At 42.4% G+C, this 26,229-nt stretch overlaps 1 protein-coding gene across 6 annotated transcripts in view; it reads right to left on the reverse strand.

The window, feature by feature from the left end:
* Positions 1-15,289: 15,289 nt before the first annotated feature.
* The window catches only part of OSBPL1A (oxysterol binding protein like 1A), a 76,354-nt gene continuing 65,414 nt past the window's right edge, over positions 15,290-26,229 (reverse strand). For all 6 annotated transcript variants that reach the window (XM_051774908.1, XM_051774915.1, XM_051774925.1 and 3 more), the window contains 4 exons: positions 22,856-22,972; positions 21,973-22,096; positions 20,376-20,466; positions 15,290-16,467 (listed from right to left, as the gene is read on the reverse strand). In XM_051774908.1, the coding sequence (XP_051630868.1) occupies positions 16,365-16,467; positions 20,376-20,466; positions 21,973-22,096; positions 22,856-22,972 (435 nt within the window). In that variant the 3' untranslated portion in view covers positions 15,290-16,364. The remainder of the gene's footprint in view (positions 16,468-20,375; positions 20,467-21,972; positions 22,097-22,855; positions 22,973-26,229) is intronic.

Genomic DNA, 26,229 nt, shown 5'->3' on the forward strand with positions numbered 1-26,229 from the left:
TTCTCTCCACTGAGTTCCAAACACCTGGTACGTCCTTTAAAGATTAATTTGCCAATCATTTCAGCCAATGTCACGATAGTTTTTGAAAATTGATGTGGGAGGAATATCCACTCCCACAAACAGAAGTCCTTGATGTCACTTGTAAATTGACCCAGTATGGCCAGTGGTTGTTGTTGTTCCCTGATGATAACTAGGGAAGATGGCAGTCCCTCCATCTTTCTGTAAGATTGTCTCTCTGAAATTTTGTTTTCAACTGTGGAAAGGGCTTGTTTTGCTTCTGATGTTAAAAATCTGGAGGAGGAGAAGTCTGCATCTCCTTTGAGTAACTCAAACAAGGGGTGCAAATCACCAGTTGTGATCCCCAGCACTGGTCGGATCTAATTGATCGCTCCCAACAATTTCTGGAGGTCATTTAAAGTTCGGACTTTCTTGTCAGTTACCACTGATTGAGGTTTAATAGTTTTTGAAGTAATTTGAAGTCCGAGATACCTCCATGGTGCTTCCCTTTGCACTTTTTCACAGCATACCTCCAGTCCTTTAGAGTTTAAAGCCGAAATTGTTGAATTTAAAGTTTGCTCAACTGCCAATTTTGTTTTGGCACAGATCAATGCATCATCCATATAATGGAAGATGATTGACTGTGGGAATTTTTTTCTGATTGGCTCCAACACTTTTACCACAAACATTTGGCATAGTGTAGGAGAATTTTTCATCCCCTGGGGAAGTACCTTCCATTGGAACCTGCGATGGGGTTCACAAGCATTGATGGCTGGGACTGAGAATGCAAATTTAGCCGAATCAGCCAGATTGAGATAAATATGGAAAAAACAGTCCTTTATATCAATTACCACTAGGGGCCATTCAGCAGGGAGCATAGATGGAGAAGGCATCCCCTGCTGGAGGGCTCCCACTGGTTCCAGGACTTCATTTACTTTGCGCAGGTCCTGGAGAAATCTCCAGGAACCTGAGGATTTTTGAATCACGAACACTGGAGTGTTCCAGGGACTGGTAGAAGACTCCAGGTGCCCTTTAGCCAATTCTTGATTCACAAGGTCATTTAGAATTTGCAACTTTCTTTTAGGTAGGGGCCACTGATCTACCCAAACAGGGGTTTCGGTCTTCCAACTAAGTTTGGGCAGCTGCACCTGCTCAGTGACCCCCCCTAAAAATTTTCCTCCGTTCTCAAAGTTAACTGCCACTGTTCCATGGCATCCCATCCCCATAATGTTATTGGAATATTCAGAACGTACGGTTGCAGAGATGCTGGCCTTCCCCTCCAGCCCATACACTGTCAATACCTCACTACTCCTGACAGGGTGTTGCGACCCTCCCACACCGCTTACTCTGGTGTCTGTAGACTGAGCTGGCCAGCCGCACGGCCAGTCTCTAGAGGCTAGGATGGTGATGTCCGCTCCCGTGTCTAACAATCCCTCCACCTTAATTTTCTGCGGGTGCCTAGGTGTAGAAAAATAAATAAGACAAGTTAAAAGAGGTTGCGAGGTCCTCACTGAGGTTGCCCAGTTGACTTCCTTCAGTGATTCATTCTTCTGTTCCTCGTCCTTGGACACCACGCAGAGAAGATCATCGGTGGAGATCATCTTGGCGACGGGAAAGCGGCTCTCTAGCTGTACAGGTGGGAGAAGCAGTTAGACACACAGCGATGTTATCATTGGTCAACCCTGTCAGGAGAGTGGGAACTACAACAATGCCTCTTTCCACAGCTGAAAAGTGAGAGATGACTAAATATGTCTTGTCCGGGTTCACATTAGCAGATGGCCTGACCCTGGCCAGCTGCTCATAGGAACTTAAATGAATTGAAGGGTGTATCACTGATAGTATAATCCATTTTAGCAGGGTACACTGATGTTTAATGGGGGACTGGATCTGCTGGAGGCTCCCGCACTACGGGGTAGCTGGACGCGGTGTCGGGCGCAGGATGGAACGGAGCTGAGGGGATACTTGTGTCAATGTGCCCCCCTGAGCGCTCTGCCCCCCGTTTCCCGAATGCTCACAAGAGCACGGGCGAAGATCTGGTAAAGAGCTGAATGTTACTTTTCTCTTTAGCCCTGGGGATTTTCTGGGGGGAGAGGCTCGCCATTGATATTTGTTAATGACCTACAATTAGAGGACCAATGGCGGCCCTTCCCACACCTCCAACAGAGTGTTTTAGGGATGTTTGGTTCGAGTGTTAATCTTGGACAGTGCTTTTTAAAGTGTCTCTTCTGCCCGCATTTGAAACATGATTGTGACCCGGTGAGAGCAGCGGCCAATAGACGTGCTTTATGGGAGCCTGAGCCAATATTCTTGCAAGCATCTATCATTTCAAGCAGAGATGGGTTTTTTAACATTTTCAAAGCTTTTTGGCAGTCCTCATTAGCCTTTTTGATTACCAATTTGTTAAATAAAATTTCTTGACCCTCCTTTTGCTGGACTTGCTGGCTAATTGCCTCCTTTAGTCTCATAATAAAGTCCACAAAAGGTTCTTTAGGGCCCTGATTAATTAATGTAAAAGAGGGGTCTGGACATAGGCGTCCGTCACCCTCTTGACTGCCTCCATTGCCAATTCTTTTGTAACATCTAAAAATTTAGGTTCAATTCTGACCTGATCGTTTCTGCTTGAATAATTTCCTTTGCCATAAAGCATGTCTATGGCCTGTCTCACCGGGATCCCCCTTCGTTCCATTTTTTCGTTAACATAAGAAGTAATCAGCTTTTTCCACTCCGTTTCAAAACCAGATGATTGGATGGTGGAAAAAAGTCCGTTCACTACCGCCCGTATATCATAAGGAATTAGTCTGTAAGCCAAGAAAAATGACTTTAGGAGGCCGATGGTAAAAGACGCTCCTAGCCCATACTGTACTATCGCCACCTTTATATCCTTCAGCATGGGATAGGAGATAGGCCTCCACTCCGGGGCCTTGCCCTCTTCCAAGTAAATAGGGAATGCTTTGAGAAAGTCTACATCATTTGCCTGCGTAGCCTCTTCCCTGAAGGCTTTCCAGATGTTAGGCTGTTTTGATTGCCTCTCAGGGGAGTGCTGCGAGTAATCCGTGTCTGAGTCAGGGTAGCGGCAGGCAGGGTAGGCCTCGGTGGTACAGGCCCTATGGGCGCGGCCATGTTGCCAGAAACCAGACTTGACCTTCGCCCTGGCCCCGCCCCTCGCTACCCTTTTATCCCTGGAGGGAGGTCTCTCTGGTGAAGAGGCGGAACTGGAGGGAGAGGGCGTGTGTATGGGCGTGTCGGGGGAGGGATCCCTGACACGCGCAGGTGGGGGCGGAGGCGGTCTGGAGGGTGGTACCGAGGGGGCCCGCCCCCTCTTTTCCCGTGCTGCTGACTCCCATGGCGACTTTTCCCGCCTTTGCTCCTCGTGCTTTCTGCCTCCCTCCTTCCTGACGCCATTTTGTGCACGCCGTGAGGTGGTCTTTCCTCCCCTCCCGCCATCTTGTGTCTGTATCAGTCCTGATTTGGTGGTCTCACGGAGGCTGTCGTTCGTGCTCATCATTTGGTGCTGTAGCACCATCAGAACAAGCCTCCAGGCTATCAACACCTCCTTCGCTGTCCAGTCCCCTTGTCATTATCTCGCCACAGGCTGTAGCCGATGGCTTACTACTGGTCTACAGAGGTGTCTTCTGTAAGTTTGTGACCTTTGTGGTCCAGCCACTTGGCGAGCGCTTTAGCAGATTTTTTATCTAGGGGGTGACCGTGCTCAATGATGAAATCTTTGAGGCGTCTGTAAACAAACTTGGGAGGTGGACAGCGAGAGTCCCATTTTGTTGTTATAAAGACTTCTGCGACAGTCCTTGGTGTTACTATTCCTCTCTTTTTTGTTTTTTGGGTGAGGGTGTCGGGGTGGGAAGTGGACTGTCCCCAGCTGCTCACCTTCTTCTGGTGTGTCGACCCGTGCGGCTCCGCAGTCCACAGTCGTCCGTCCAGCTGGGGGGGACCGGCGGGATGATTACCACTCCTGATGATCTCTGAGCCCAAGTGAGGACGCAGGAGTTTTCTCAACTGTGCCCCACATTGGGCGCCATCTGCCACGGCCCGAGGGGAAAAGGGAATAGGGACACGGCACCACACAAAAGGGTTCAGACGCAGCTGAGGGTCTGGGTGCAATGCCAGTTTATTAAGAGGACACAGGGACGTATATAGGGTAAGTCTGAGGGGAGGATTCATAACTGGGGAGGTGCATGGGACTGACAACCAAGGGTGAGACAGGATTGGGAGACAGGGGAAAGGTGGGTGTGACTTGTGGGTATCCAGGGGAAAGGACCAATTGGGGCTCACTCTGCACTGTGGCAACTCTCAGCCAATCAGTGACAGAGGAGCGGGAAAGCAGGGGAGAAGAGGGGAGTAAACAATTTTGGAGGGGAAAATCTGAGGGACCAAGGGGAATAACATTGGGGTACATTAAACTTAATATAAAACCAACGATGAACTGGGGAATAACAGTCAGTCCAATAAGATATCAGTCCATTCAAGCTCCATAAATGTCTCTCCATGCTTGAAATCTTTCCCAGTCGGATTTCTCATTCTCCTCAAAGAGTTATCTAAAAGCCTTATCTTTACTTTGGTCAGGTTGCCTTAAACAGTTCCGTAGCTTAAACTTTTTTTTCTTCTTACCTTTTTGAAAACCATGTTGCCAAAGTTTTAGACCTTGCCCACACCTAATCTTCATTGATTTGTTTTTGAGGTTACATCTAAAGCAAGATTGATATGGAAGAGAGAAGTAATGTCCTATTTTGTAGGCCAGATGAAATGGTTGAGACACTTATTTCTCTCTAGAAATACTCAGTTCTGCTATGAAAGGCGTTCCTAGAGCAGGTAAACACTTCTGTTGCAGTTCCTGAAGGAGAGGAGGGACTCTTAAAAAAAGCAGTTTTATTTTTCTATAATCTAGGTGTGTTACAGATAGTACACTGGAATTTTTTATTCCATTTTGACAGTAATGAGGCATAAATGAGTGTTAAGCCTTATTTGGTCAATCCAAATAAGTATTGACTAGAAAATGGTATATTGTATATATATAGTGACTGCTTAGAGTTCAAAAAATTATTTTAAAAATGGGCTTTAAGGTACTTGAAATCTTATTTTGTCGTATCTGACTTTTAATGTTTTGCAATCAGAGACACAGTCTATTCTGGGTAAATAGGTGAAAACAGTACAGTACTGACAAAAATCCTTTACACTCCTTAAATATATGAGACTAGGCTGTTCAGGACACAAAGCACCTGCATGCGATTTGTGTTGGGATATTTAAGGTCTGCATACTTGGAGGTAGCTGGCAAATTGTAGTAAATTTACTAAAAGGCCTGTTCTCACCAGGTCAGGAGTGGGAAAGACACTATATGTTCATGTAACAGTTTAATAACTGTGCAAATTGCGGCTTTTCTGTGGACTTAGCAAATCATCACAGCTGTATGTTTCTGTATTAATTATTTTCTCCTTCTCCTCGTAGGAGAATCTCCTACATTGTAAATTGCAAAATTATTTTTTATGTTAGATTGTGCCTGTGATGAGAAAAATCTCAACGGTATTTTGCGTTAACTGTCAAGTTTTTATACTTTGGAACTCGGAGGCATGGTCTAATAGCAATAATGGAATATGCATCTTGCTAGTTAATATGTTAAGGCCATCTTTACTGGGACAGGTTATTTTTTGTTGATGTTGATGCAGTTTTTATCTCAATATGACTCCTTTCAAATAAATAACTAGACTTTTTAGATGTCACACGGTGGCATATTTATTGTGATGTACTGTAAACGTTGTTAATTTACAGAAATTGCACTTTTATATTTCTGAGTAAAATTAAAAGAAATGTGGACATGAGTTTTGTTCCTTTGCTCCTTGAGTTTGTTTTTTAATTGGTGGCCTCCTGAACAAGAGGATAGCAAGTATTGGGAAAACTTCTGGGATGTCAAGTGACTCTGTAACAAAGTTTTCTAGTCAGCAATTACCTCTAGTCTTTGTTCTTCCAGTATAATTACAGTCTTCTGGTTTAGAAAGTGAGTTACATGTCATGTTGAGCTCAACCGTAGAGTGAACAAGGTTTAAGAGACATTTTTAAGACATCAAATTCACTTGTTCATTAAAGAAAAAGAACCACATACAGTTGTATTTGTTGTATTCCTACACCTTAGAAAAATGTTTCTAATTTACTCTAAAGCAAGCACTTTAATTTCTCCTCTCTCTGACTTTGAATGCTTGTTTCATATTCTAGTTATGCTTTATTCCTAAATAAAATTCCCCAAATACTGTATTGAATTGCTTTTCAATTAACAACAATGTGATCGTCTTTCCAACAATTGATTGTACTCGTGTTTAAAGATTGCTCTGTACCTGCTTGAAGTGATAGGTTGGTGTAGGGGGCTGTACATGGTGTTACAAGGGTGCCAATCAAACCTTGCAGTGGGGTGAAAGCAGCACTTGGATTCCCTTTCCAGCCACCATGACGAAATACTAACAGCGGAAGGAAGCCCTTTCACAAGAAGTTATGCAATCCCAAACAGGTACTGTTCAACCTAACCTTAAGAAGTAAATGTATGCTTATCTGTCTTTTAAGGCAATTGGGCAGCCAGTGTCATCTGCCAGAAGCTTTTCAGGCAGCCTAGACCACAGTGGAAAACTGAAATTTAGGAGGAATAGACTCCACTGAAATTTAGGAGTAAGATGAACTGGTATGCTGACTCTGATCCTTCATCCTGAAGGAGCTGTATGACAACTTATTTTCTATAAATTCTAGGAAAAAAAGGCAGAAAGGGCAATTGTTTCACTGCTAATTACAGTTTGAGTAGATGCTTATGCAATATTGTCTTGCATTCACATGTTTTCAGGTGAGCTAGAAAATACTTCAAAAACTGCTTTTATCTGGAAAAGTTGACTTACAGAATATGGAAATACACAGGCAAGTTCCAGTTCTGGTTCCCTTTGATCAAAGAACAATTAAACTATGGTATTTTGTACAGAGATTCAGAAAGCATGAGAAGCTGCTGTTTCTGCACTGAGTTATCTGTGTCTATATACAATGCTCTTAATTTATGGCAAAGCACATTCTTGTGTGAAATTAGCTGGTGTACAAGATACACTGGAAAAAAAGATGAGGTTCTTTTACAAAAGGCCTAACTTCTCACAATGCTGGAAAATCTGTATTTTCCCTGAACTTCAAAACTTGTTCAGTTGAAGTTATAAAAGTGTGCCATTGTTAGGAGATGGTGAAAAGTGTTATTCCCACTCACCACCCCTTTTCCCCACCCCACCCGTTTCCCAGCAGATGATAGGAAATTCAACTTGAGGCAGGCTTTCCAGAATTAAATGCTGAATTATTTCTATTTCTGACCACTTTTTTAATGTATGTTTGGGCCTCACAGCTGGACCCAGCATAGGTTACCAGGGTAGGTGCATATTAGAGTTGCATAATGCTTCCCTGCTTCTGCTCAGAACCCCTTTGCTTAGTACTCAAGATTTTTATGACCTACGTAGCCTCTGTGTTTTAACCACCAGTGCGTTTTAGCCAGGAGGAGTTCATGTGCTGCTGTCTTACTACAGCTGTTAGCCCGAATTTTTTCAGTGCTGCTTTTTCCAAAATGAGTATGTCTTTTGATGTAACTCATTCTGAGATGGTGTTCCAGTCAAATAAATTGCTGCACTCAGCAGGACTGGCTGGTCCTCAGTGTTTTTCAGTCATTTCTGGCAAGCTGTGCTTACCTGTAGGAGATGTCCAGGTGGGCAGAGAAAAAAACCAACTGGCTTAAGTTGAAGATTTGAGAAGGGAGGGACAAAGACGTTGTTAGACTTTGCTGAGCAAAACTATTTGTGTAACAAAGACCTCGCAGTCTTTCACTAAAAGCAGTATGTTTACTGTATTGAAAACAGAGAGCTGTACTTCTGGGACATAGATCTCTTCCCAGTTAATGATTGACCTGGTCCTTTTTTTGGTAGAAAAATATGGCTTATCTGTGACCTTGATTTGACAAAAGGTGGTAGGTAGGACAAGGTAAATGGCCTCAGTTGGGCAGACTGCTTGGAGGCTGACAGGTTCTTCCCTTTGGGGCCAGAGGGGGACATGAATCAATAAAGTAGCTGATAACATTATTCTCCATGGCTTCCAAAACCAGCATTCAAGTTCCAGCACAGTGAATTAGTTTCCAGACATTTTTTCATATAGCTGCTCTGAAGTTTCAGACTGACACAATTTTATGTTAGGGCCTGCAACCTTCTTAAATATTTATGGATGTTTATGGTTCTGTTACCTCTGATAATATATTTTTCTATGGTTTATGACATTTGTAGTTAAGTGTCTTTGAAGCTTTGGCTGCGCAGAGTTTTGCAGACCTAGAGTTTTGAAAGTTTTTCAAAGAAGCAAATTTACAAGTTTTAACTTCTGCTCTGTATTCAGTGAGGATGGTTTCGAAGTAACCACATGACTAGCAGGTATGTGTAATGCCTTTATGAAGTCCTGCTCCGCCCATACATTCTCAATACAGAAATCCAGACTTTGGATTACTATCCCTACTCAAAAAATGATAAAATTTCTAGTTCTCATATATATATATATATATATATATATATATATATGAAGGGGCCAAAACCCAGCTCTCAGCAAAAGGAAGCTCGGTAAATTTGAATCATATACCTTGGAAAACAAGAGCTGACAAACATCTTGTGATCTGAAGAAATTTGGACCCTTGTCCTGAGACCTGTTGATGTGCAACCCGGCGATACAAACCTGGTTCCAAGCAGAATTAAGAAAGGACCTTTTAAGATGATTGTTAAAACCATGTCTAAACCCCTGTAATCCCTCCATCCCCCATGTAATCCTACTTGAAAAAAAAGTAACTATTTGAAAATAGCAGTAAAAACTTGTGTAACTCCCTAATTAACATAGGTTGTCCCCTTCATTAACACGTCCAGTCTCGATGCCTTTAAAATTGTGTTCTCACGTTCAATAAAGCATTCCAGTTTTCCCCATGCTGGAATTGTGTCTAGTTTTATTTTTCAGACCATCACTTACATATATACATATATATATATATTCTTGAAATGTATCCTATTATTTCTATAGGAAAGCTATTCTTCCTGATTTCATAAGTCATAACATATTAATATTTGATGTTTTTAATTTTATGGTCTGTGTCATCACTCTCCAGGACAGAAGACTGAGAAAATACTTTCTAAGGATTCTTTTGTGGAAGAAGCATTTTGTGGTGAGTTTACCATTAATATACTTTTCCGTGAATGAACTTGAAAGTGATAGGTCATTCAAAATTAACAGAGTATTCTGTTACAAATGTGTAACTTTTTAAAGGAAGCTATTGTAGGTTTTCTAAATGCTTTAGCAGCAACAAATTTTACTGCTGGAATTCCCCTCAGATTTATGTAGAGGTGCAGACATCTAAGAATGCAAGAGCAGGTAGGTAGATGATGGTTTTCCAATGGTGATGAAGACTAATCTGTACTAATGTTGGTGTTTAAAAAATTTTTATCCCACAGCAGACTCCTGATCGTGGCTTACCCCTCTGGTCTTTCTGCCTTTGTGATCTTCAGAAATACAGTTTGTGGTAACCTTGAATATACAGCACTACCCGTTACCTTCTGTGTGCTTGTTTTGTTGGAACAGAAAATGATCTTATGTGTACCCACTGAAAATGTCCTGGAAAGCAAATGTTACCAGCCCATGTCCCTGGGGTTTCAAGGTTTGCCCTTGCAATCATAAGGTTCTGCAGTACGAATGGAGCTATTAGTAAGGAATAATCTCATTCCTTTTTGGGTGTAGCTGCCATGGCTGAAGAGATTACAATTCCCAGTCATTTTCTCTGAGCTCCTGCCGGAGGCCACTAAGGAACATTGCTTCTCAGGTGCTATATTTTGCAGTTTGTTGGTTCAAATCCCTTGGGTTTTGTATGTCACCTGTCTTACAAGGCCAGGCTGTAACCAGGTGATGGGTCTGTGCACCCACCCGCTCCACCACAGCTGGGAGAGGGGATGGTATGTGGCTGCAGCCTTTCTGCTTTCCGCAGGTTGCAGCATCATGTGCTGGGAAGGAATGTCTCTGGTTTGGCTACTAATGAGGAAAACTGGGGTTTCAGCAAAGGCAATTCCTTAGAAGGGTTCTGCCTGTGCTGTGTGTTGGACAAGTCAGTAGCAGAAGGTAGGAGCAGATTTCATGCTTGTGTGGGAAGGGAAAAAAGGCAGCGGCTCACAAGGCTTGAATGCTGAAGGCAGGTGCAGGGCCTTGCACTTGGCCTTGCTGAACTTCATGAAGCTTGTGTGGGCCCCTCCTCAAGCCTGTCCAGGTCCCTCTGGATGGCATCACTTCCCTCTGGTGAATCACCTGCACCACTCAGCTTGGTGTCATCTGCAAACTTGATGAGGATGCACTTGATCCCACTGTCATTGAAGAGATTAAAGTTTTGGTCCCAGTACAGACCCTTGCGGGTCCACTTATTGCTGGTTTCTACCCATCCAGCCAATTCCTTATCCATTTGACAGTTCTTCCATTAAACTCTTATCTCTCTAGTTTAGTAGCCAGAATGTTGTGGGGGACTGTCAAAGACCTTACAGAAGTCTACGTAGATGACATTCGTAGCTCTTCCACTGGTGGAGTCACTCCATCATACAAGGCCACTAGGTCAGTCAGGCACAATTTGACCTTGGTCAGTTTGAAGCTCCAGCTCGTGTGGGTTGTCTTTAACCACCTCTCTGTCTTTGTGTTTTGATGTATTGTCCAGGAGGATCTGTACCATAATCTTACCAGGCATGGGCTGCCTGGCCAGTAGCTCCCACAATGCTTATCTTTTTTTAAAAATGGGTGTGATACTCCATTTTCTTCAGTCACTGGGGACTTTGCCTGATTTTCATGACTTTTCAAGTATAATGGAGAGTGCCTGCATAATTCAGAAATTTTCTGTCTGAATGCCTGACAGTGGTTTGCCTGTGTTATTGTGAACTGACCTCTCCACATTCATGAAGCTCCAATACAGGTCCCTCAAGTAGCCTTCTGTTTTGTCTTTTTGCTACTCTGTAATCACATAACTTTGTTATGAGAGGGGATAATCAGAGAGGAACTCCTTAGCAAGCTAAAGCAGGGTTTCCTCTGGAGTCTCCCACCCACCCACAGTGCCAGCATGGGATTTGGGACTCGTGCACCAGTAGGGAGCTAGCTGGTTTCTGTAGCTGCAAAGCAGCCTTTCCTTTCTATGGTGTTGCCTGGTAGTGACAGATTATAAATGGGTCTGAGTTGGCTTGGGCTGGGAGGTGGAATAATGTTTTTTCAGGGAGGATTTAGCTCTGTCATGCTTTGAATTATGTCTCTCATAATTTCTGATGTCATTCAGAAAACAACTCAGTGCTGAGCTGTGATGGTGTATTAAAGACTTGCCTTCTCTACTTGCTACAGTGCTGGTTTTACATAGAATCATAGAATGTTTCGGGGTCGGAATGGACCTTAAAGATCATCTAGTCCCAACTTCTCCTGCTAGGAGTAGGGGCACCTCCCACTAGACCAGGTTGCTCAAGGCCTTATCCAACCTGGTTTTGAGCACTACCAGTGTTGGGGCATTCACAACCTCTCCGGGTAACCCGCTCCAGTGTCTCACCACCCTCACAGTAAAAAATTTCTTCCTAATTTCCAACCTAAATTTCCCCTCTAATTGTACCCATGGCCAGCACTTGCTAATCATGCTGGAAACCAGACGGATTGGTTGGTTTAGCTTTATTAACCATGTGATGGGACACTGTTTTCATCCCACAATTACTCTGTGTTCTTCCCTTGATAAGTACTTTAGAAGCCATTTTTCACTTTGTATCTAAAACTTTTTCATGTCTTACCCTGTTCTTCACTGGGATACCTGTCAGTTTAACTAATCAAGATTGTTGAGGAAGTTAAAATGTCACCATCTATGCATTTACAGTAACATGTATGAATCTTCAGAGTTCTGAGGTGTTGCAAAGAGGAGATATGGTTTTCTAGGTGGCTTATCTGATGTGCTTAATGTAAAAGGTTTAATTGTATAATCATTAATGTTGGGAAAGACCTCTAAGATCACCAAGTCCAACTGTCAGTCCTCTGTAGCTGGAGAACTAAGGCCTTCAGAGGGAAAGGCTGATGTCCCAACAAATGACGTAACTCAAGCTTCCTCAGACCTCTTGTGGGAAGAATCATCACCTGCTCCTAAAGATCCACTGCAGGCTGTGCCTTCCTGCAACGAAGCTGAGGTTACTTTAAGTACCTTAAGTGAGGTTGTATCACTGTGTTGGGATGACAAGCTGCTTATGAGTGCAGACGTTCAACCTTTAATATACAGCAGTTTCCAAAGAAAATAATAATTCCCTTTGTAGACCAAATAGATCGTCTGTTAAAGATTGAGCAGCCATTCAATGCAGGCCAGGGTTCAAGTGCTACAAGCTTCGGTCTATCTGCTGATGCCTTATTGTGCTATCCTGAGAGAACAAAATCCACAGCACAAAAGTGGAAGCAGCTGAGGAAGTTTATGTCTTGTTAGGTAAGAAAGTTTGGGTATTTGTATCATCTTTCTGGTCCAGCTTCCAGCTCTAGAGCTTCATCAGAGGTAAATAAATGGAAGATCACCCCTGTCAGTGCAATGCAGGGCAGAAATGACTTCTAAGAAACTACTGAACCAACACTGTCTGTTTGGCCACAGTGCATGTTAGATTTCACTTCCAAGAGATTTCTGGTCCAGGAGATGTGGCTAACTGCAGGCAGAAGTGCTGCGCTCCTGAGGGCAAGTAGGCAGAGATAACAGTGATGGGAAGGTGCCCACTGATGCCAAATGGTGTTGCTCAAAACAAACCCTATTTTCTGAAGCAGGTTTTAAGAGACTGAAGATGTAACACATGTGCCCTGTGGCTAAAGAGAGGTGACTAGTTGGAGCCCTAGTTTTGATTCTCCTTCCTTGAAAGAACTTTTATTCCAGCACTGATGCAGGAGTTTTTCCATTTAGAAAAAAAAATGGTGCTTGTTGTCTCTGCTGGCTGGTCTTGGTGAGTTTCTGCAGCAGGGCTCAGTGGGCTAAGCACTGGTTATCAGTTCCACAAAGAGCAAGAGAGCTGGTGCTTGTCTTTCTTGGTGAGGCCTTCACCAGCATCTCTTCCCTGTGGTGGTGTGTGCCCAGCTCATCCCTTGCCTAGCTGGAGAAATCTTCCAGGGCGGAGCTGCCCTGCTCCAACTCTCCCTGGAACAGCAGAATCTGTCCAGCTGTGAGGGCTCAGTAGAGCTTTTTGTAGAAAAAAGCTGAGCTGAGGCAGATCTGTAAATTAACACTGGCTCTTTGTAAAAAGACCCATATTTTAGGGGAGTTGAGTTTCAGAAGTACCAAACAAAAGAGCCTCTGCTCTGACCATAAATAGTTTTACTTTTTCTAGGCTGCAGGTGTTTGTCACCCACATACCAACATGCTTGCTTTTGCCAAGTGTAGGTATGTTTGTTTTAGACATAAGGATTTACAATATGACTGGAACTTACTGCTCCTAATTCCAGCACTCTTATTTTCTTTTTAGCCACAGCCTCAGCTGAACAGGACAGCCACTGTCACATTCTGAAGTGTGGACCTTATGTTGCCTAACTTAAGTGAGACAAGGTCAAAAACCCCCACAAAGCCTGCCTTCCTGCTCGAGCTGGTGTTCCTTATTCCCCGGCAAGCCTCAGCCTTTCCAGGAGAAAAGATCAACAACACAGTCAGCTGTCGTAAGTATCTGCTCCAATTTATGTGATTCAAGAAAAAGGATGGGGGAAATTCCCCACCTGTTGTTCTTGTGGGCTTTAATGTTCAGAACACACAAGACTGGAAGCTTGTTCCTAGCCCTGCTGTCTTTGCACAACCAGATGCAGGTGCTAGGAGGAGATCCACTGCATTCCCAGGTGCCAGGCCAGCTTATGAGAAATCCACAAGCCCTAGTTCTAATTCATGCAGCTAAGCCATGTGTGCCCAGTGTTCTCCCAGTTGCCATCCTTCTGGATGATGTGACGTCCGCAAAGATACACTCACCAGCTGGCAGTAAGCACACAAGGGGTAAGTGCTTCTGTAGAAAGTTAACAACAGTACTGCAAGGACAGGTTACCATTACATCAGATCCCCATGCCTGAAGAAGTAAGCTTGCTTCTTGCATGAGTTGTGCATGGTCTGTTACATAGGACAAATAGTTTAACCACTTGTCTCAAACCTTACTTCATTTTGAAAGTGGTTAAATTAAGCTTCTAGTAGTGAAAGCCAAACACCTTCATCTGCTTGTTACACTTTGCAATTAGTAAAGTTTTTGCTCTGGTTTTAGTCTGAAGTACCCAAGTTTTTAATCTCACATTTATACACAACTTTATGCCCGTAGCCTGAACTTTTAGTATTTGTGTAATATTCAGAGTGTGGCAAACTGCACTCAGAGTGCATTTGGGTAGCAACAAAAGTAGTTCTTGTCTCCTGAGTTCATGTTAATTTTTAACCCGGTTGAGAAAAGAGGCTGTTTGGACTTCAGGAAGAGGGCAGGAGAGATGGAATTTACATTGTAATAAATCAAATAATGTTAAATAAATGCTAAAAAACCAAACCAAACCAAACAAAAAAACCCCCCAACAAACCAGCACTTGAAACTGCCATGCACAACATCCCAAATGTTAGCTTTATGTGAATTGTGCCCACTGACATATCTGCTGCAGCTGTTTCACTGAAGAGCAGCCCAGCCTCTTCACTGTGTTGACATGGTGTACGCATGGGGGGCAGGCAGGAAATAAATGTTTTGTTTTTCTTAGCAGTGAGTGTTCAGTGCTGTGTGACCTGCACTGACCAACAGTGAGGCTGCTTCTGCAGATCTCAGACTCACACCTGCAAGTCTCACAGGAATTAAGACAGACTTTAAGAATCACTGGGCAGAGTAGAGGTGTGAGTGCAGAGATAAGGCTTCCAACAGACAGGGCAGGTATTCAATTTCTGCATCTATGGGTCACTGTGAGAGCTGGGCCCTCACATGACAGGCTGCCAAAGAAAAGGTTTTCCCTTATCTAATATGTCTCAGCATCACGACCTGGGTAATTTGAGTGGTGCATAGAATAAAACCAGAAAGCATCTCATTGCCTTATTAAGTGTTTCAGAAGTCCACTCTGAAGACTTGAGCTGCCAGATCTCAGTTCCCCAACCATCCTCACCGCCCCAGGAGGAGACTGTTCCTGCTTAGGAAAAGAGAGGTCCCTGGAGCACAGGGAAGCACACCATCCATCTTCATCGCAGCAGCTTTTGGACCAGGCTTGCTCAGAAGGGGTCAGCACTGTCAAACACTTTAGACTAGATGCAAGAAGTTTTGAAGCCTTTATTTAGTAGCAATTAAATTACTCAATTAACACTAACCTCCAGACAGCAGTTAAAATATTGTACAAAGAGCAGGTTGCCCTCTAGAAGCTCTGTACACAGTTCAATATAAACTTACATTCTAAGATTGAATGCACCCCACTGAAAAGGGGTAAAGCAGCTGTGCACAGGAGGCCTCACTAAGATGCTGTACTACCTTTGAAATGCACAAGACTTCCTCCCAGGGAGTTTGCACAGTACAGACACAGTCCTGTCCCCCTGCCATGTTCCACCAGGTCCTGGACTGATTAGGTTGTTGCTTTTTTGCAGTGGTGCTGGGCACCGGAACTTCTAGTGCATGAAACAGATTCTTTTAAAACCTGTTACTAGTGTGCAGTTCAAATCAAATCTGTAGATATTTCAATGGCTCTTAATTCCTTAAACCATAAGGTTGGTAGCAAAACAGGAGAGCAAAATTCAAAACACACTGCACAAAACATTGAATAAATACCTCTGAGTAATGTTACCAGCTTAAAGAACTGCATTAATTTTCCAGAGACGGGAGTTCTTCTGGAATCTCTTGACCAGAGCTCAGGATTTAAGGTAATTACTTTAGTAAAAGAAAAGTCACTTTATGAAAAATTACATCTTTACAGAAGTGACACACCCTTTCTTCATTTAAGAATAGAATATTGCAATTACTGTGTGTGCTTTTAAACATTCCCATGTCACAATAAATAAAACAAGTTTTACTTGTGCCAATGTTATCTACAAAACAAAGTATTCACAGAACAGCCAAAGGTGTTCTATTCCTCATACACCACAACCTAATATAGGTGTAATCAGGGCAGCTCAGAATCACGGTGACTTACTTTGTCCACGCAGGACCCACCATCAGCCAGAGAAGTTATTCCCCTACCTCTAGGACTGCAGATCATGTACCACCAGATTTATTGCGGAGACAATTAATATTCTGTTTGATAACATGTCAGTATTTTCAGGAGATAAGTAGAACAAGGGAAAACATTAAAATGGATTAAGACTTATTTGTATCAGTCTGAGGCTCCTTACTGCATTTTAATAAATATCAGGCAAGTTAAAGTAGTTTCTGTCCCAGTAGTTGCCAGAGTAAAGCCAGTCCTGCGTACCAGTATGAGGATTGGGGCCTTGGTGGAACCATCTGCAAGGAAACATACAGCAGGTCAGTGAAGCTATTAACATACACTTCTATAGAAGTTCAGAACTGCTTTGCTGCACCTTCAGCAGTTTCAGCAATAACTATGGTGATTGCAGGAGCTCTCTTGGTTTGAAATTTGTAAGTGAAATCGTCTTCAGTGACTAGATCTCCCCATTTGCCACACCACTTGAATGTCTCCAAGGTGATACTACTGATACCAGTATTTTGTCATTTGAAGCTGCCAAGATTATTGCATAAAAAAGGACAGGTACAGCTTTACTTCAAAGCAGTTGTGAACAACCATTTTGGCATGCATAAGTAGTAACAGTTTTTGCAAGACTGCAAAAACTGCTGTCTGTCCACTCAAGAAGTATGGGAAGAGAGGTTGAGGCAAAAAAGTTGATGAGTACCTCAGTCCGCTCCTCATCTGTTGTTACTAGTTTTCCAGCATTGTTTATCGTGCCCATATACCTTCTTTACCTTCCTTTGCTGGTTAAAGGTACCTGTAGAAGCCCTTCCTGCTGTTCTTTGCATCCCTTGCCAGGTTCAGTTTCAGCCTCGCCTTGGCCTTCCTCACCCAATCCCTACCCAACCAAACTTCATCTCTATACTCTTCCCAGGTTACCTGTCCTTGTTTCCACTGCCTTTTGCTTCTTTTTTGCTTCCATTTGCTTCTTTCCCTTCAGTTTGACCAGCAGTTAACTTAGAACAAGTGTGCCAGCTACCCTTAGTGCAGGTGAAATATCACCCACAGGCTGCAGGAGGAGTCCTGGATTATTACAACTTAACTGTGCTACATGGCACTGTTAGCACTGGGAGGCTCATTTGAATGCTGGGAAAGCTGATTCCATCCGCATGGAGTTATTTGCAAGCTTTTACTAAGCTAATTATCAGTAGAAACATTGAAGTTGAGGACCTTTCTTTCTTTCCTTCCCTCTCCCCTCCTGCCTAATCTGGAGGCACCATGTAACACAGAGGCACAGATCACACCTGTGAGGGTACATAACCTTTCAGGGGGTGGGGGGGGACTATCCATCTCTACCATAAGGTGCATTTACAAGGCCAAACTGCTGGGAAGTAGTACAACCCTGTGGAACCACCATGGCAGAGAAGTTTGCCTTCCTCCCTCCTCTCCCACACACGTTCCTGGCAATCCTGCAGCTGTTACCGAACAGCACTTTCTGTTTGGCCCCAGTTACTCAATCTTCTGCCTCAACAGCCCACAGTACCAGACCTCAAGCATTTTACCTTCTTGCTGTATTTTGCCAGGCCATGTTTAAGAGAACAAACCAACTTACTAGAAGCTGTTTCTGTGGTTAATGTGCTCCACAGCTTCCTGTCACCTCCTCACTGACCACAAAAGCCAGTTTTTCCTTTCTGTGACTCACTGCAGCAGACACACTCACTTAAGTAAATCATCTGTGTGCAAGGCAGCCTGTTTAACTCTGCTCTTCCCTTCTATGGTACCATAAGCTTTCAGAAGAGAAATCAGAGCACATTCAGACTAAATATGACTTGATCTCTTTAAAAAGCAAAAGCATAAGAGGCACCAGTATTGCAGTGCTATGTTGGAAAACAGGGCAGCTAACAGGCAAGCCTTGCTTGGCTCAGAGGATTTGAGATGCGTGTTGGAAGAAATGCCTTGTACTGCCTTCACAGTGGCAAACTGAACAGCTGAACACTCTGATGGTTCTCCTGCTGTCCTGGTTAAGTGAACTGAAGTCAATAGAAGTCATTCACTCATAGTACTGCATATACTTCACTACTGCTTATCCTCCACACAGGAACAGTCGGCCATTCCCAAACAAGAGGTGTGCGGGTGCGCTCAGGTGTCCAGTTCACCAGTAACAGCTCATTCCAGAGCATCTGCCATGAGAGAGGGCCATAAGCACAGTTACCTCACCTCTCAGATTAAGGAATTCTACCACCCAATACCTCATTAGTGTGTCTTCAACACCTGTACAGGTCAGGACAATATGCCCCAACTCCAGTGACAACCTACTGCAATAGCAAGAGGAAAGGCAATGGGAAGAGAAATATAAGACCTAAAGCAATAAGATGATCTCACTACATAAGTGATGGGGGAAAGGGGGGGACAGATTTTCATCAAATTGCCAAACCACTGCTTGTTTCAGAACTGAATTAATCTCTTTTACTCAAGACTTATGATCACTGGTCAGCGTCTAAAATATTAAATGTTCAACATTAATCACCTTTTGAGAAACACCAAGACTCCACTTCTAAAATGGATTCAGAATAATTTAAAAAAACCAAAAATCACTCACATTTGGAAAACTGTCTTACGAGGGAAGAACTCTACTAGACAAAGTAAGCAGCCTGCTTTTCTGTGGCAAGGAAACTGCAGTAGTTTAAATCTGAGTTTATACTGCATTACTGAATAAGACCTACAGATGACCTTCTAGGAACAGGTAGGAGAATTCTCCTTCACAGCATACATTTTTTCCCCCATAGCACAACTCTCCCTAACACTTAATGTTCATCCTTTATAGGCTGTCACACCTGGCATTCCTACTAAAGAGATCAACACTAGGAATTTTCTGCCAAGGCTTTAGAAACAGCCTGGAAAGCAAAGAGTTCTTAAAGGATATCCCAGACACATGCTGAGCATGTCTACAGTATCTGCACAATAGCTATGGAAGAACCCTGTGAATGCTGTCTGCACTAATTATATAACCCCAAACCCATAGCTCCTAGTTGCCCCATGGAAATTCTCCAAATTCCAATACCAACCTCAGCTGGTTTGAGCTATACCTTAAGCTACACTTCTGGCACGTGGAAGAACACAACACAGTTATCCCTTGCTTTGAAAACATTTGAAGAGAGCTAGAACCACTCTGAATTCAGAAGTGGGAGAGAGGTGCAAGGCCGTCTAGCACTTAACGAGTTTACTTGGAAGCTTTACAAAGGTGTTATTTTCCACCAGTCTCAGGGCAAACAAACCCAAACACTTTAAGAGTGCAGGCAGAGGAAAAAGACAAAGGCAGACATGTCCAAACCTGGGACTCTGGCATGATGGGTGACTTCATTAAAAAAAAAAAAAAAAGAAAAAAGTGATTTATAGTTACAAACATTTTAAAGGTATTTAATCACAGTGTCTCAGTGTATAAATAGCTAGTTAATAGAGAAGAGATGAAACTTGCTTACTTATAGAGAGTTTAGTCTTACCATTTTTGTTCTCTGAAGATACTGTCAGTTTATTCCTATATGTCTTAAGTAGACCTTGTCTGGTCAAACTAGATTCATCTGGTCATGTTTTCACAGTTTGTTTTTTTAACTATGAGAGAGGTCAGTTGGGAGCTCTTACATACAAACTAAAAAGAAACTAAAAAATCCCTAAAACATCCTGGCAGATCCCTTGTAAGCTAATTTTTCCCTTAGCTCCTCTCACTTTTGTAGTTAGTAACCCTCCCTGAAAGAAGGTAGTGACTTGGATAGCTGGGTGATAAAATCATTTCACCAACTTTGAAAATACAGTACTGTCAGCACAGAGCCACTGATCTGAGAAGTCATGGGCAGTAAGCTGTCAAGTTCACCAGAGGAAGCATTTCCTCTACTCTTTGGCCAAGCATGCAAATTTCAGGCAATTATAAATTAATCAGCAACAACAGTCCTTTACAAGCAGCTATCAGTGACATCATCTTCGTGTCAGAACCAAGAGGTGCTCAGAGAAGACAACACAGTTTATGTTTGCATATGAGTGTGGCAAGCAGTGAGAGGGAATAAACTGAGACCAAGCCTGAGTAAGCAAATACAAGGGCAGCACTACCAGACCTGATGGATGTCTGCTCTTCCTGCTGACACAACACTGCATGTCACCAGTGTGGACTGTCAGTTAACCTCAATGCTCAAAACGTTTACATAACTACACACACAGAGGCAAACGCACTAACCTCGTCTTCCAGTCTTCCTCTGACTTTGAACGATTTTTGCGGGCGGTCCTCTGTTTTTCTTCTAGCCTCTTCTTTTCTTCACTAGCCAGATCTTGAAGGAATAAAAACACACAAATAAAACAACAGATGTTAAGAGTAATATATAAGACAGGGACATTACTTAATCTGACCCAGCAAATAAATAAGGGAAGTAGTAAAAATAGTGCATTTAAAAAGCTTTCTACATAACACTGAAGGTTACTGGTTTAGTCTAAGAGCAAAGCCAGCCCAGCTGTGGCACAGAATGAGCCAATGGCATTCCAGTATTTAAGACTGCTAAATGCATGTTTATCCATGGCCTGAGAACCCCAAAAAAATGTTTACATGACAGCAAACGTGAGCTAAGGGAGGTGGCATACATAGAATTTATTTTAGGATGGAAACTAATTAAGGTATGCAGGATTGATTTTACAATTCTGGCCACCTACTTCTTTTTGACGTTTGGGCTAATTTGCTACTAGTCTTTAGTTCCTGATTAATGGAGCTTTGGAGTATTCATTTCCAAACCACAATGAATTGTCTCTCTGCAGTATCTTTTCATTTTTTTTGTTAATGCTCTAAGGTAGCACAGGTTATGATCCTAAACATGCAGAACAGTTGCTTCTATTTGGCAGGAAGAATGGTCAGAAGGTCTGAGGAGCAGAGTCAGACTAAGCAGCAGATTAGGTGAAAGGCAATCTCACACCTGACTCTTCGAAAAGCATTTCATACACATCTTAGTCTTCCAAGAATGATTCTCTTAACTACTTCTATCAGCCATTCCCAGTTACCCTGCCAGCTACTAACTCACCTGCTATACACTTACGCCACTAGTATCATTAAGGAATACAGTTGTTGGTAACAGCACAGTTATTTGCAATTCAAGTTTAAACAGACAAATTACTGGAATGCCAAAGAAAAAGGAGCAAAAGAGGGCTGGGGAAGGCTGTTCAACACTGTATTGAAGTATTTAACACCAAGTCACATGTCAGAAGACTAAAAGACACTTTTCCTTCTGTGGCATCTACAGTAACAATCTCTATGAGGTTTCTAAAAAGCACTCTATTTCTACTCACTGAAAGTCTCATTATGTATTTCTAATTCACTATTCTAGGACAGCAGTAGTGTTCAAGTCTCACTGAAGAATGATTTTGCCTCAAGTGTATTTTCTGGCACTACAGTTTCTCCTTAATAGTTTAGACTGCATTTCTCAGAACTGGCACATCAAACCACTCCTGCATCAGGCTGATGGAAACAGACAAACCGAAAAGTTCACAAATACTTCCATGACACTGTGCATAAATTTTCAACTGCTTTGGTTACCAATCCAAACCACAGCACCAGATTTGGGCCGCTATGAAGAAAATTAGCTCCATCCCAACTATCCCCAGTACAGGTGGATGACATACCTTTCACCAGAAGCACACCACAACCTGCAGAAGGCTGTGTTAATGAGTTACTGCCTTGCAGCATGAAGGAACGTATGGGTAGCTACTTTAACTGTTCATCTATCAACCTTTTTTCCAGTCCTTCAGTTTTAACAAAAAATAAAACCACCTTTGCCAATAACTGAAGTTACCTATTTCTCCATTTTCCATAGCTCTGATATCTGGTCGTAGCCGGCAGTCGGTTTTGGGAATGACACTCTCCATTTCTTTGTCCAACTCATTCAAAGCCATAGCAAAGCTGGTAAAATTATACATCTGAAATTCAGAGACAAAGATAAAAGGTGACTTCACAATGTCTCCAGCTGCTAGTCTTAATACATAAGAAAACTGCTGCCTAAAAACAAACATCCAAGGGCTCTTTTATTATTTAATCACTCAAGATAGGAATGCTCAAGATACCAGCAAAACTGCACTGTCAGGCAGAGTGTAGATGATCCTTGGTGTTTCTGTTTCAGCAGGTCGGTAATCCAATTACTCAGTGCACTATTTCTCTCTTATCTTCTTTTTCCAGTCCTACTGCTTTTTTCCCTATCGCTGTAGAGAGATTTCCCCCTTGATTAGCCCAGTGAGGGCATCTTTTCTGTTCCAATTCTTTGCCTTGGCAATTACATGCAGTACCCTTGTATTCCACCTATTGACTCTCCAACTTGTGCCATGCAAGTGTCTATCCCTGCAAGTGTCTGTCCTCTAATGAAGCCCTTCAGAAGAGATTTCTCACAAGGTTAGTGCCTCAGTGGGGGAAACAGGGTGGACACAACAGGTGGGGAATGCCCCCATACCACTAGCTACATAAAGCATCCCATTTTCCAGAGAAATTCTGCTAATTCTATATTCTCGCCTGTGGCAGTTATCCCTCCAACCCCACATTATAAAGTTACAATTGTAGCAGGGAGTTTGTTGCAATAAACAGGCAAATCCAGGCTTGCTAATGACAAAGACAACAAATGGATTTGCTTTGTGTTAAACATACAAAATAACAGGATAGCACATTCAATAATGAGAAGTGTAGCTGACCTGTGCTGAATTTGGAGGTCTTGGAGTTATCTTCCATAGCAAAACACTTCCAGGAATAACATACACACTCTCAGAATCTGGCAACGGCATCTCATCTGATTCCTCAGTATTGCCCACCTAAAGGCAGCACACAAAGAAAAGTTCTTTGGGAGTCATGAACTATTTACACCAATTCATTCCAACACTGGAACTTACAGAAAATTATTTCCTTGACCAAAAGCGAGTAATTTCAGCAACAATGAAACTTTTCTAGATGCTTGTCAAGAAGGATAATAGCATTAACATAGCACACATACTCCCAACTCCCTCCCAATGGAAGACTACCAACAGTTTCTTGCAGCAGTATTTTTGTAGATATAAGGTGGGTGTTCACGCAGTAAGAAATGTCAATTTTTCCACCCCAGAGATGTCCTGTTTCCTCAAATACAAGCATTTTCATGCCTGATACTTAACTGCATCACTGCTTCATTAAAGGTGAAGAATAGAAGTCACATTCCTCATCCTTCCACATCAAAGAAATACCAGCACATAACGCAGACGCTGCCCAGTTTGTGCACAGCAGAAAGCCTTTCCTACTGCTCTTTGCCCAGAGGAACCTTCCTTTCCATTAACCAGTACACAACTGAAATGGCAAACTGCAAATGTGAAATAAATATCCTAGATTAATTACTTCTTCTGGGAAGGATATCCTGTGAAGTCTGACACACAGCCTGAGGCAGCTGTGACCACAGCACTGTGAAATGGTTTTCCTAGAAAAGGAAGAACTTCACCCAGGGTTACTAGGGCAGTAGAGAATTATTGGTGGTCACAGAGTAGATGTGACCTGAAGTAGTTCTAAACCATCCCCTCTTTATGCACAGCTTTAAAGCAGCTGATGCTGCTGACGTTAATTCTGCTACGTAACCATATGTTACAACACTGAACTAAAGACAAGCTGGGCAATGAATATGGCTCTCCCAAGAAAACCTGGTGTCACCAACACAGCTAAAAACAGCAGCACGCTTCAGAGACCACCAGAGATTAAAGCTGAACTTAGAGGCAATTAATGCCTTAAATACTTTGGCTATGTGCCAACAGCTTTAATCCTGCTGCTAATAAGCTTTGCTCTCCCATGGTTGCATCAGATAATAGACTGAAAACATCCAGTACCCAGCACCCTGGACTCAGTTGTCCTCTGAGAGGATTCACATGTTATGCTTTCAAGAAAATTAGAATTAGTAGTAAGGATTCTGTTTCACTGCGAAGCACTTCACTGTGCTTTTAACAATGAACAGGTTGCAAAGTAAGCAGAACAATATGCAGACCAGGTTCAATCCCTCAGCTCCTATGGGGGACAAACAGGACTTTTAGTTGACTACATCTGAACTGTACTGGCAACCTATCATTCTGCCCTTTCAGGGACACTGATCGATCCTGCAGAAATTGGGAATTTGAAACAGAACGGATCAGAAAGTGATTCTTATATCAAAATACAGACACTTGGATATGAGACTGCCAAACTCCAAGGCAACTTTTATAGGAAGGCTACGACACACAATTTGTGCCTTGTCGTATACATAATCTTAAAAATGCCATCAAATTACAGAGAACTAGGTAAAATGTGGATTTTCACATGCTCTTGCCACAGTGATCCATACTTCATGCTCAGTGCTACTCAACCTTTCAGTATATTGCTAGGAGAATATTAACTGACTTGCTAAAGCAAGACCTCAGGTACCTGTCAACTAGGCACATGTGAAAGCAGCTGATGTTGCCTCACATTGTGCTCTCCTATGTATTTGCACTGAAAAATCTACACAAAATCCTTCATCTTGTTTAGAACAAGACTCTGGTTCATTCAGAGCAGAAATCAGAGCATCCTGGCCTAACCCCAGGTCTACTAAAACTCTTCTAATGTTATATCACCTTTGCATACATGAAGGCTTGTCTAGTTTCCTGCAAAATTATTTTTCCCTGAAGTTTTATTCCTATAAAAATCAAAGGGATTCAGGGGAAAATCTGGGACAAATTACAAAAAGACTCACATCCAAGCAGGTTCCCTCAAGGGAGACAGAAGCAATTCTTCATTAGTAGCAATGCAGCACGAAGGAATAGCTGGGAAACAACTACAGAAATCTGAAAATTCTAATTCGGAGAAGTTTGAAAAGCCATGTACTTCTGCACCTGAATAAATCCTTCAATACCATGAAGGAACAAACCACATCCAGACACTATACATGAGACTTGGTTTAACTAAATGCTCAAATCCCAGAAAATATCAGCTCCTCAGACACAAGGAGCAGTGGGAATACATACATATTCCATAAAGACTACTGGTTCATAGCTACCACTACCAAACTTTCAGTTTTCTGCACAGAAATAGTTCTGTTAAATGAGTAGAAAAAGCATGTTTTTCTAGAGTCAGAGCAACACTGCAGCTTGAGTTTTATGCAACAGGATGCTTCTTTTTGAAGTGAAAAGCAACAATCATCCTCAGCATTGTTGGAAAATGTGAAGTGAAAGCCGAACAAAAACACAGGGTGTGTTTTTCTTCGCTCCTTCTCTCTAGAGCTCTTGGACTCACAGAGAAGCAGCAATCCCCAGTGCTTTAGCACTCTCTTGATGACAAGCACTGGAGCAACCTCAGATACAGCAACAATCTGAACCTGCACAGGAACAACTCCTTTCAGAGTTGTCCATCTGACAGAGTACTCCAGTTTTTTTTCTTAAGTATAAAAGCTACCAACACCCAAAACAACAAAAAATCTGTCTGCAGTCACCAAAGGAGAAGAATCCCTGTTTTAAGCTACTGTATGAGTGGTTGTTCTTCATCAAGCTGTTGTCACCATCACCACTCCTCCTAAACAAAAAGTGTACCAGAAATTTGGATGAATTATGAATGAGTTTTTTTTCACAAAAGAAAAAAAAATCAATTGTGAAGAAAAAAAATGTCAGCATTTCTACAGTTGTGAAAATTTAATAGAATGCAATACAAAAATTCCATGTAAAAGCTGGAAAATATGATCTTTTATCAGGATGATAAACTAGTCTGTTCTGCCTCTAGGAGTTCAAGTCCTTCTGTCAGAATATAAATGTCATATATGATCAGAAATGGTCCAACTAATGGATATGTTATCTACTCCATGTAACTTGGGAGGAAGAGGCAAGTAAGGAATTTGACAGTATTTACATCACACCAAGTTTTGGTAAGTTTGAATACAAATCCAAGAAAGAGAAAGCATTTTATCCCTTATTGTTGGTACTCATCCAATCCGTTTTGTATCCTACTAGGAAAGAGGGGATAACTGAAAAGAAATCTTAATGCTCTTAAATGCTACTAAAATATTTAGCGGTCTCATCATGCTTTTGAGATACCACCTCTTTATGTGATTAAT

Source organism: Manacus candei, unplaced genomic scaffold (genome assembly GCF_025592945.1).
Source record: "Manacus candei isolate 608988 ecotype Guabito, Panama unplaced genomic scaffold, ASM2559294v1 h1tg000008l, whole genome shotgun sequence".
NCBI classification, from domain to species: Eukaryota; Metazoa; Chordata; class Aves; order Passeriformes; family Pipridae; genus Manacus; species Manacus candei.